General features: G+C 36.9%; 1 protein-coding gene across 2 annotated transcripts in view; it reads left to right on the top strand.

The window, feature by feature from the left end:
• Positions 1–12,014, top strand: part of LUZP2 (leucine zipper protein 2) — a 527,143-nt gene that overhangs the window by 233,020 nt on the left and 282,109 nt on the right. For both annotated transcript variants that reach the window (XM_008268979.4, XM_051852030.2), the window contains exon 4: positions 6,128–6,209. In XM_008268979.4, the coding sequence (XP_008267201.1) occupies positions 6,128–6,209 (82 nt within the window). The remainder of the gene's footprint in view (positions 1–6,127; positions 6,210–12,014) is intronic.

Below are 12,014 nucleotides of genomic sequence, written 5' to 3'. Positions count from 1 at the left end.
AATATAGGAAATTTCAGTTGGTGGATAGATTTTAAATTATAACATGTAGAGGGTAAGTTGTTGCAGTCATGAATAGTTCACTTGGGAACCCTGATATGTCTGCAAGGTTATCTTTAGAAAAATAAGAATAAATAATTTTATTTTCTATGGTGCTGTTGAGTCAATATTCCTGGAAGGCAATTTTTGATTCAGTGTAGTCAATGATGTTATAATAATATTTTCTGAAAACTAAAATACTGCCAGGAGTAGCAGCAAGTTCTCCATCTGTGATGTTATTAAAATAAAACCAATAATCTCTTATAAGATATGTCTTCTTGTAGAGTGATTTTGATGACTGTGCTTCATGTTTTTAATTCGGAATGGACGATTGTCAAATCGTTGCCATTTAAGATTTCTTGTAACTGAAAATTCTGTGATAAAATATATCAACATCCAAGAAATCTAACAGGAGTGTCACTGGAGGAGTAAGTTCTTTAGAATTAAATCTTGAGTTTAGGACCAATTAGGATGGTAGAGCATTTTGTGCGAGCGAGCAAATAGTTTAGGCTCACCCCAGATCATGGTAGAAGTGGTGCAGAAACAAGTCGGGAAACATCTCCCACATTAGGATCACCTTGCAAGTCTGTGAAGCAAAATTTTTAGATGAACTATACATGACAACAATGAACGTGCAAAGGAAGAATCTAGGAAGACAAAAATGGAAATATTATTCAGAAAAGAAAAATTGTAGTTTGCCATTTTTCCGGATAGCTTTCCTTGGCATAAAAATGTGAAGAATTTTCTATCTTCTCCAGATTTTTTTTAACAGACTTTAGTTTCTTTTTTGTATTGAACCCTACATTTCCTCTAGATGTCAGCATGAGAATTTTCAAAAACACACAAATACACACACACACTCCTAAACACAAGAGCATAGTTCAAAACTTTTGTGGGAAATAGAATAAAAAAGATGTTTATTTTGGTGCAAGAATTATTAAAATTCATTCATAGTTTATCTGTCTACCTAATTATCTATGGACAAATAAGAATTGTATGTATTTATTGGGTACCATGCTATATTTTGATTGTAATGCCTAGTCACAGTAAGTATATAAATCTCTTCAATCATTTAAGATTTTTCATTGTGAAATATTTAAAATCTTTATTTCTAGAATTTTTAGAGACATATACAATACTATGTTTATCTTTAATAATCTCACTGTACGATAGAATAGCAGAATTTCTTACTTCCATCTAACCATAATTTAGTACTACTTTTCTTTTTTAAGATTGAATTATTTATTTGAGAGAGTTACAGGCAGAGAGCGGGAGAAACAGAGAGACAGAGAACTTCCATCTGCTGGTTCACTGCCCAAAGGTTGCAACAGCTGGAGCTGGGCCATTCTGAAGCCAGGATCCAGGAACTTCTTCCATGTCTCCCATGCAGGTGCAGCGGCCCAGGCACTTGGCCATCTTGCACTGCCTTTCTCAGGCCATAAGTAGAGAGTCGGACAGAAGTGGAGAAGTTGGGACATGAATTGGTGCCCATATGGGATGCTCCACAGGCGGAGGCTTAACTTACTACACCACAGCTCAGGCCCAATTAGTACCAGTTTAAACTTTCACCTTCTCACCCTCATCCCTAAATTCCTAGTCTTTGGTAACAACCATTATACTCTCAACTTTCATGAGATCAAGCTCCTTAGATTCCACATTTGAGTAAATTCACATAGTATTTGTATTTCTGTGCCTGCATTATTTCCCTTTACACAATGCTCCCTAGTTTTCATCAGTGTCGCAAATGCCAAGATTTTATCAATTTTTATGATTGAAAAGATTTCTGTTGCATTTATGTAATGTATTTTTGTTATCCATTCATCAAATGATAGAAACTTAGGTTCTTTCTCTCTCTTGACAGTTGTGAGTAGATATGCAATAAAACTGTTCTTAACGGTATAATTTCATTTCCCCTAAAAATACCTACTGGATCATATGGTAGCTATATTTCTAGATTTTGAGGAGTCTTCATATTAGTTTTCTCAGTGGCTGTACCAATTTACATTTCCACTCAAATTTTCCTTTTTGCCAACTTTGGCCAGCATTTTTTTTCTCCCTCCCTCCCTCCCTTCCTTCCTTCTTTTTTTTCTTTTCTTAAAAGACTTATTTATTTGAAAGGCAGAGCTACAGAGAGGCAGAGGGAGAGAGAGAGAGAGAGAGGTCTTTCATCCACTGGTTCACTCCCCAAATAGCCATAATGGTCACAGCTGAGCCAATCTGAAGCCAGGAGCCAAGAGCTTCTTCAATGTCTCCCATGTGGGTGTAGGGGTCCTTGGGCCATTTTCTACTGCTTTCCCAGGTCACAGCAAAGAGTTGGATTGGAAGCAGAGAAGCTGGGTCTTGAACCAGCAGCATATGGGATGCAGACATTGCAGACAGCAGCTTTACCCACTATACCACAGTGTTGTTTGGCCAGAATTTATTAACTATTATTTTTGTGATAATAGTCAATCAAATAGGACTGTAGTGATACCTCATGGATTTGATTTATATTTCTTTTACAATTAGTGATGTTGAGCATGTTTTCATGTACCTGCTAGTCATTTGTATGAGAAATGAAGAATGTCAGTTTGGACCTACTGCTCATTTATTTTTGTATTAAATTATTTTATTAACAATAATTACAAGTTTATGAGGTACAATGTAACATTTCTTTTTTCTTTGTGCTTATAAAATAATTTTTAAAATTTATTTTAAGGTTTAACAATGTTTAAGATTTTGCCATATTCACTTAATATGCAGTTATTATACAGATACATACATACTATTTTTTTCTTGAAAATGTACATATTAATATCACACAATTTGAGATTCATGACAATGTTCATAAAATGGGGAAAGAAGAGTATATTGTCAAGTAGATAGTATAATTCTGTGAAGACAGTGTTCGTAACTATAATAATATGACATCAACAAAATTTTTATTCTCTCTCTATATAAAGACACACCTTCACCCCCATGTTTATAGCAGCCCAATTCACATTAGCGAAGATAAATAATCAACCTAGATATCCATAAATGATGACTGGATAAAGAAAATATGGTATATCTACACAATGGAATCTTGCCCAGCCACAAAATAACAATGAAATATTAACATTCCAACAAAACGGATGGAGAGCAGGATGTTTTTAATTTAATTTTTCAATATTAAGTTGTTGTAGTTTGTTATATATTCTAATTATTAACTCCTGGTCAGATGTATAGATTGCAAATATTTTCTCCTATTCCGTAGACTTTTTCTTCACATTGTTGATAATTTCCTTTATTGTGTAAAAGGTCTGTAGTTTAATGAAATCCTATTTGTGTATTTTTGCTTTTGTTTGCTATACTTTTGAGAGCTTATCCAAAATATCCTTTCCCACTTCGATATCCAGAAGCATTTCCAATGTTTTTCTTCCCATTGTTTCAAAGTATCCTGATTTTATAATGAGGTTTTTAATCTATTTTCAGTAACTATGATACGTGGTGAGAGATAGAGGTCTACTTTCTTACTTCTTCATGTGGATATGCAATTTCCCCAGCACCATTTATTGAAAAGGCTATCCATTTTTCAATGCATGTTATTAGCATGTTTGTCAAAGATCAATTGGCTGTAGATGTATGGGTTTAGTTCCAGGGTCTCTGTTATGTTCCGTTGATCTGTGTGTTTACTCTTATGCTAATAAGATATTTTAATTGCTATTTCTTTTGGTTATATTTTAAACCCAGGTAGTATAATGCCCCTTGCCTTGTTCTTTATGTTCAAGATTGCTTTGGATGGTCTTAATATTCATTTTCCATGAACTCTCTGCAAACTTCTCCTGTGTGTGTGTGAGGCTGGGCTTGTGTGTACTTATTTTATAAAGTATATTTTTATAATTTCTTCTTGTTAACTTTTATGTCTATCATTTAAAAATAAAAATGAGCATTTTAAAATTGAAAACATGAAAATCACAATAATTATAGCTTTTTTCAGCTGGAAATATATTATATATATAATACATAAATTATCTTTTTTCTCTCTGTCCATTAGAATGGATAGTATAATGACTGTAGTGTCCGAGAGTGTCTAGAGCACAATTACACCACCTCTGTTGACAATGGCTTCCTATCTGTCCTAAGAAGGCATACTTTAATGTGTGACATTTAAGAGTCTTCCACATTACAGGACTAAAAATTATGTAAAGACTGATATCACACTATGTTATTCCATGGGTCTCTTTGAAGAAAACAAATTTGAAGCAAAAATCCACATTAAGAGTCAACAATGTGGCACAATAGCTAAACTGCCCTGTATAATGCTGGCATTTCATATCACAGTGCCTATTAGATTCTGGGGTGCTCTTGTTCTAATCCAGTTTCCTGATAAGAAGCCTGGGAACAAAGCAGAAATGGCCCAAATGCTTGGGACCTTGGCACCCACATCAGAGTCTAGGATAGTGTTCCTCACTTCTGGGTTTGGCCTGGCACAGCCTTTCCTTGTGTTGTGGCCATTTGGGGAATGGAATACCTCTCTCTCACTTTCTCTCTCTCTCTCTCTCTCTCTCTCTCTCTCTCTCATTCTTTCTGTTACTCTGGCTTTCAAATAAATAACAAAATTAAATAAATCTCTGAAATTCATGCAGTAATAATGATAACAGCACACACACACATACACACAGTTTCTGTTATCTTCAGCGAATCATGACAAAAAATTCTGCCGCAGGTTAAACCATGTTATTGCATCATCAGGCAAGCATAAATCATCACAGCACCAAAGTGACGTTAATTATTTTGTAATTTATTCTGATAATATTTTTACCTGTTGAACAAGGTTCAAAGTGATTCCAACAAATATGGATTGTCTCCCATTCTTGAAATGTGTACTTAGAATAATGTTTTCTAGTGTAGGATATCAGATGAGATTGGGTACATTCAGGGTGGTATGGATATCCAGGAAAATTATCCAGTCTCCTTGGATGGAATAGCAGCTGTGGTTTGTTGGATGTAATGGGCAAAGAATGCTCATGAGGGCCTAGAATGGTGCTGGTGTATGTAACAAAGATCTAGCATTTTGTTACAAACTTCTTTGCATCCATCACGCTCTGTACTTTCCATTCATGATATCACCTACAAGTGCCCATATACCCAAAAGGTAACTGTCACTACGCCCATTTTGTAGATGAATACACTGAGCTTTAGAGGGTTTATCATTTGTCCATGTTTCCAGGGCTAGTCTTTTGGTATCAAATTTGGAATTTTGTACTAGTTTGAGTGTCTTGTTGCTGCTGTTTGAGAGTGTTTTTCTATAAATAATTAATGCACGCACACACACAGACACACACATACCATGCACATGCCCCAGCCATTGTCTAATATTAGATTCACTTGAAATGATAGATTATTTGGTAAAATTTAGCCACAGAAAGACAATATGACTTGACATGAATGTTTACAAACCAAAATCTCATTTAAGACTGCAAATGTTTGGAAATATTTTAATTTTTAAAAAAAGAGACAGAGTTTATATGTATCAGCAAGCATGAGACAAAATGTGAATATATGCCTAGGCATACATTTCCCTGTTACACCCATTAAGCATGTCAACATCAAATTTGAAATAAGTCTTTTTCCCTTTTGTTTTTACAGAAACACTCAGGCTTTATGAAGGGATGTCTAAAGCACAATACTTTAGAATTAATCAATTAGGAACAGCAGAAGGGAACTGTAATTTTATCCTATCAGCAAGTGTAGGGTGACTTTTTCTAAACAGCATGCTCACACCCTGGCATGCTCTCAGTGAAATTAGCTTTTCAACTCAATTTATTATATTGATTTGATTTAGCACATTATGCAGGTCACAGATGATTCACACAGTGGGATTCTTATAAAACATAATAGCAGGTCAATCTCCTTTAAATACAGCTTCCTTTTAGCTATTTTTATGGGAGAGAAAGCCCTTTATTACCAGAATCCCTGGATACATTGTATGCTTAGTTGTGGCTTTATGCAATTCAAGTTGTCTGTTTGCTAAATGTAAGTAGATAGCAAAACCTCCTCTCATAATAGACATAGGAAATGACAAAATCATATTATATTCTGTTTTGCTCTCTGTTTTCTCCTAAACTAGAGAAGAAATGAAGTCTCTTCAGGAGGCCCTGCAAAATCAACTTAAAGAGACATCCGAGAAAGCAGAAAAACATCAGGCCACTGTAAGTATGTTTCTTATTTGTGCCCTTGCTTTAGTGGTTGAAAATTGTCACTTTCCTTTTCAAAAGTGACTATGGAACAAACCAACCTTTAAAAAGCAAAAGAGAAAAATACAATAAAAAGAAGCTTAAGTCAATGTGATTAGAATAATACCTTCGCATCGTTCATTCAAAGAAACAATTAATACTAGATTTGATTCTTAGGAGTCGTCTAATTCCCAACTTTCCTTTGTGATTGACAAGCCAAGGAGAGAGAAGGGCAAGGATCTTGAGTACAGCCCCAGATTCATGGTTCTTGGACTAGGGAATGAAACTGACCCTAGAGTAATCTGAGAAACTGTATAGAATCACAAGCCACATTGCATAGTCACCGAATAGGAATCTCTCAGAAGCAGGACCTGTTTCCTCAGCCCCTTAGGTGTTATTAATACACCCCAAAGTTTACAACATACTGCTCTGCAGACCTTTATCTCTCTAAATAATGTTCCCTTGGACCACACACTTCAGCTCTTATGCTTCCTTTTCAATAAGGAAAGGAGGGATGGTGCTCCTGAGGGCAGTGCTGAAAACTATTTCTACCTTATTTCTAAGACTCCCCTTGATCATCATTGGGCATAAGCCATATGTATTTATTTCTAGGGACTAATCTGTTTTGAATATATATTCACAGAAAACTCAAGGCTTAATAAGGCCAACAGATCAAGAAATGACTACCATTGCAAAGGTAGCTCATTTCTCATAGTTCCCAGAGAGGTGACGTGGCCATGCCCCTGGCCAGATCAGGAAACACTGGGGCTTGTCACTAGGCTGAGGGATAGGTGGACACTGTGGGCCTCAGTCTTTATTGTGTTTTCTGAGTCAAGGAGAGGGTGAAGCAGGGCAAAGAAACAGGATGGCCAGTTTGAATGATTTCAATGGGGACTGGGAAATATGGGCTCCCCTAATGATGAGTGCCCAGCCCTGATGTGATTCACACAAATTCAGAGTTGCATGGAACGTGAGAGCCAGGTCAAAGGGGTAGTTAAGCATGTTACTCCTGAATTGGTTGATCTGTATTTTAAAAGCATGGTCCCATGATTGGGACTGCTCCTTAGGGATTCGGGCAGAAATGAGGGAGGCAGGAGGGCAAGGCATATAACTCAATCATATTTTGGTTTATCCCCAAATAAATTAGTCCAGCACTTGCATGGAAGTCAAACCTTGATTTGTATACCCCTGTGGATAAAGTATCCAATTCACATATCTACAAACATGGGTAATGCTGGATCTGCACCAGGGTCAGTTACCTGGGTCTCTCAACTCTTTAAATAAAAACTGTCAATAAGAGGCTGGCGCTGTGGCATAGCAGGTAAAGCCACTGCCTGCAGTGCCAGCATCCTGTATGGGTGCTGGTTTGAGTCCTGATAGCTCCACTTCTGATCCAGCTCCCTGCCTGGGAAAGTACCAGAAGATGGCCCAAGTCCTTAGGGCCCTGCACCCAGTTGGGAATCCTAGAAGAAGTTCCAGACTCTTGGCTTCAGATTGTCCCAGCCCCAGCTGTTGTGGCCATTTGGGCAGTAAACCAGTGGATTGAAGACCTTTCTGTCTCTCCCTCTCCCTGTTTGTAACTCTAACTCTGAAATAAATAAATATTTTTTTTAAAAAAGTCATTTTGTTTATTTCTCTCTGTATCTACCTCCCTGTAACTCTGTCTTTGCCTTTCAAAGAAATAAATAAATGTTTTAAAAATATTGTCAATATACTTTTGATTGCAAGACTCCTTTTTTTAAAGATTTATTTTATTTATTTGAAAGATAGAGTTACAGAGAGGGGTAGAGATGGAGAGAGAGGTCTTCCATCCTCTGGTTCACTCCACAAATGGCTGCAATGGCCAGAGCTACGCCAGTTCCAAATCCAGGAGCCAAGAGCTTCTTCCAGGTCTCCCACATGGGTGCAGGGGCCCAAGGACTTGGGCAATTCTCTACTGCTTTCTCAGGATATAGCAGAGAGCTAGATCGGAAGTGGAGCAGCCAGGACTCAAACTGGTGCCCATACGGGATGCCCACGCTTCAGGCCAAGGCTTTAACCCACTGGGCAACAGCGCCGGCCCCTTGCCAGACTCCTTTTAACAACCTTAATTAGATTATGGAATTTTGTTTTGTTTCATTTTCTGAAATTCAGCTCAGTTTATCATCTGGGACATGATTCCTGGAGAAAATTTTTCTAATAATGATTGTTGACTTTCTTAGGTTCAGGGTTTTTCCTGCTAAGGATTCACCATTACCTGTTCTGCCCGTCTGTAAAGGCATGCATATTGGCTCTTCACTGCTATGTCACCACAACACACAGTGTTCCTTTGCAATGAGACCAGGGGTGTAGCTTTCTGGACTCCAAATTTTACTTATAATGATAGACAAATTTTGAATACTGGCAGGTTGATCATTTTGACATCTAAATTACAAATCAGCTTCGTTACAAATCCACTTCAGCTTTGACTGATCACATTTAATCTCATCACATTTTTATCTATCTATCTATCTATCTGATATATCTACAGCCTGATGACAAATGATGGCATTTAGAGAAAAATAGAAATAATCACAATATCATTTTCTCAGATCCTCACAATAAAGCTACATTTATTTATTGTTTCTTTGCTGTATTGAGTACTAGTTTCTCCATTTCTATTCCAGCCTCCAGTTAAAGCACCCAGAAAAGTAGCAGACAATAATCTAAGCAGCCCATGTCTGAGACCCAGTTGGAATTCCTGGACCCTGCCTTTGAACTGTTGCAGCCCTGACTATTGTGGCCATTTAGAGAGTGTACTAGCAGATGGAAGATCTTTCATTACTTTCTATCACCTGTCTTTTATGTTTTTGTGTGTTTACCTCTCTCTCTGTGTGATGACAGAAACTTTAACAAATGTAGAAATGATATAAATGCATACACACTTATATACATATGTGTATATATGTAGGTACATAAATACTCTAATGTATTGAAAATATAAATTATAACCATTTAAAATTTTCATGTTCATCCAGAAGAATTTAGGGGAAGACCATTTTCTTATCACAGAAGTCATCAAATACAAACTTTCATACTTTCATAAAAATTCAAACAGAAAGCTCTTCAGTTTTTCTTTGTATCTAAAGATTGTAAGTTAACTAAGTTCTAAATAAATTTACTTATTTATTTATTTGAAGGGCAGAGTTACAGAGAGAGAGAGAAAGAGAGAGAGAGAGACAGAGAGAGAGAGAGAGATCTTCCACTCACTTGTTCACTCCCCATATGGAAAAAAAGGCTGGGGCCAGCCATGCTGAAACCAGGAGTCTGGAGCATTATCCAGGTCTCCCACATGGATTCGGAGGTCCAAGCACTTGAGCCATCATTTGCTGCTTTCCAAGATGCATTAGCAGGGAGCTGGATTGTAAGTGGAGCAGACAGGACGTGATCTTGCGCCCATATGTGATACTCTCATTTCCAGTAATGGCTTAACACACTGTGTCACAAAGCTAGTCCCGTAATTGTGTGTGTGTGTGTGTGTGTGTGTATAAACAACATATACGATATATTATATATTATACATATTATATAATATAGTATATTAAATATATATTATGTATTATATCATATATAATTTATATAAACAATAAATAAATAAATGTATACACACAAATATATATATATTTGCTTTTAGATTTATTTATTTTACTTGAAAGTCAGAGTTGCACAATGAGAAAAGGAGAGGCAGAGAGAGAGAGAGAAAGAAAGGTCTTCCATCTGCTGCTTCACTCCCCAAATGACTGCAATGGCCAGAGCTGCGCTGATCTGAAGCCAGGAGCTTCTTCTGGGTCTCCCACATGGGTTCAGGGGCCCAAGGACTCAAACCATCTTCCACTGCTTTCCCAGGCCATAGCAGAGAGTTGGATTGGAAGTAGAGCATCCGGGACTAGAATCAGCACCCACATGGGATGCTGGTACTGCAGGTGGCGGCTTCACTTGCTATGCCACATCACCAGCCCCATTTGCTATATATTTTTAAGATTTTTTAAATTGTAAATCACTCACTAGTTACTTTTCCTACTGGCGCGACTATGGTTGTAATCATAGGTTGGATAAGAAAGGAAGATTATGATAATTGTAATTTCTGTCTCTAAACTAGGAAGACAATTTTGGATTTGATTCTAAAATATTGTACTATATTAGGTGTAGGTGCAGATAATCTCATGCTCTGCTCTTTATTATATATCTCAGTAGTAAGTCATTTCCCATAAAAATGAAAGATTGTATGCTTTATGCAAATGATGTGACAAATAAAGAACCTGGTAAATGCAAAGTAAAATGCTGTGAAGCATAAAGATGATTTTCTTATTAAATTACAAGATTGCAAAAGGAGATTCAATCCTGAAAATTAAATTTATTACCTTTTCAAGTCACATCTTTTTTCATCTAATTCTGTAAGCATACTCTTTATGAAAGCCTGAAAATTTCTTTTTATTATTGAGCAAATACTAGAATAACAAATTTTTCAAACCTTTGATTCTTATGGAAAACCAGACACAGCAAGGAAGAATAAACTCTCAAATGTACGTAGGACAATTAAAGTTATTAATGGTGCTTGGTTGCATTTCATTACTCTTGTTAACTTTTATGGCTTAACTTCTCCTAAGTGTGACATAATTAGGCGAAAGCAAGACATACCTTCAAGCTTTTACTCCCATTAAAAATAAAGAATTACTTTGGCCCCTCCATTCATTATTCAAAGTAAATACGTCTACAAGTATTTGCAAAGTCAATATCAATAGTAGTTTCTGTCCCTGAGAATTATTTCATAACTGTCTGCTAGAAATGGTTACTTCTCCAGCAATATTAAAACCTGCTGGGATTCTGAACCATTGTTTTCAAAATTCCAATATTTTTAAACAATTCTGGATACATTTTAGATCCTCAATATTTACAAAGTGCATTTTCAAGATTTTTCTATCCCTATTTAACATTGAAGTAATATAGTTTTTGCATTCCACTATATTTTCATTATACGCTTAATTAATGGTAATTTTAAATTATAATTAAAATATTGAACAGTATCAATATGTGAGGATTTAGAAAAATAATATTATCAGTACAAGAAGAGGTTATTAACATAAGTGAAATACGTTCAAGTAATTCAGGACTTAAAGAAAAATGTGTAGAGGCTTGTGCTGTGGCATAGCAGATTAAGCCACTGCTTGTAGTGCCAGCATTTTATATGTGAGCTGATTCGAGTTCCCACTGCTCCCCTTCTGATATCATGTGCTGCTAATGGGCCTGGGAAAGCAGCAGAAGATGGCCCAAGTGCTTGGGGCTCTGCACCCTTGTGGGAGAGCCGGATGAAGCTTTTGGCTCCTGACTTCAGCTTGGCCCAGTCTATGCTGTTGCAGCCATTTGTGGAGTGAACCAACGATGGAAGACCTCTCTTTCTGTCTTTCCATCTCTCTCTTTGGAACTTGAACTTTCAAATTAAAAAAAAAAATAAAAATCTTTAATATATCAAAATTGTCTTGTTAATAAAGTTCTTAGATAGAAAAGGGTATAAAGGGCTGGCACCATGGCTCACTAGGTTAATCCTCTGCCTGTGGTGCCAGCATCCCATATGGGCACCAGGTTCTAGTCTTGGTTGCTCCTCTTCCAGTGCAGCTCTTTGCTGTGGCCCGGGAGGGCAGTAGAGGATGGCCCAAGTGCTTGGGCCCTGCACCCGCATGGGAGACCAGGAAGACGCACCTGGCTCCTGGCTTCAGATCAGCGCAGCCCCGGCCGTGGTGGCCATTTGGGGAGTGAATCAACAGA

The sequence above is a fragment of the Oryctolagus cuniculus genome, chromosome 1 (genome assembly GCF_964237555.1).
Source record: "Oryctolagus cuniculus chromosome 1, mOryCun1.1, whole genome shotgun sequence".
Lineage (NCBI taxonomy): Eukaryota > Metazoa > Chordata > Mammalia > Lagomorpha > Leporidae > Oryctolagus > Oryctolagus cuniculus.
Note: the sequence above shows the minus strand (reverse complement) of the source record. Positions and strands in the feature narration are given on the sequence as shown.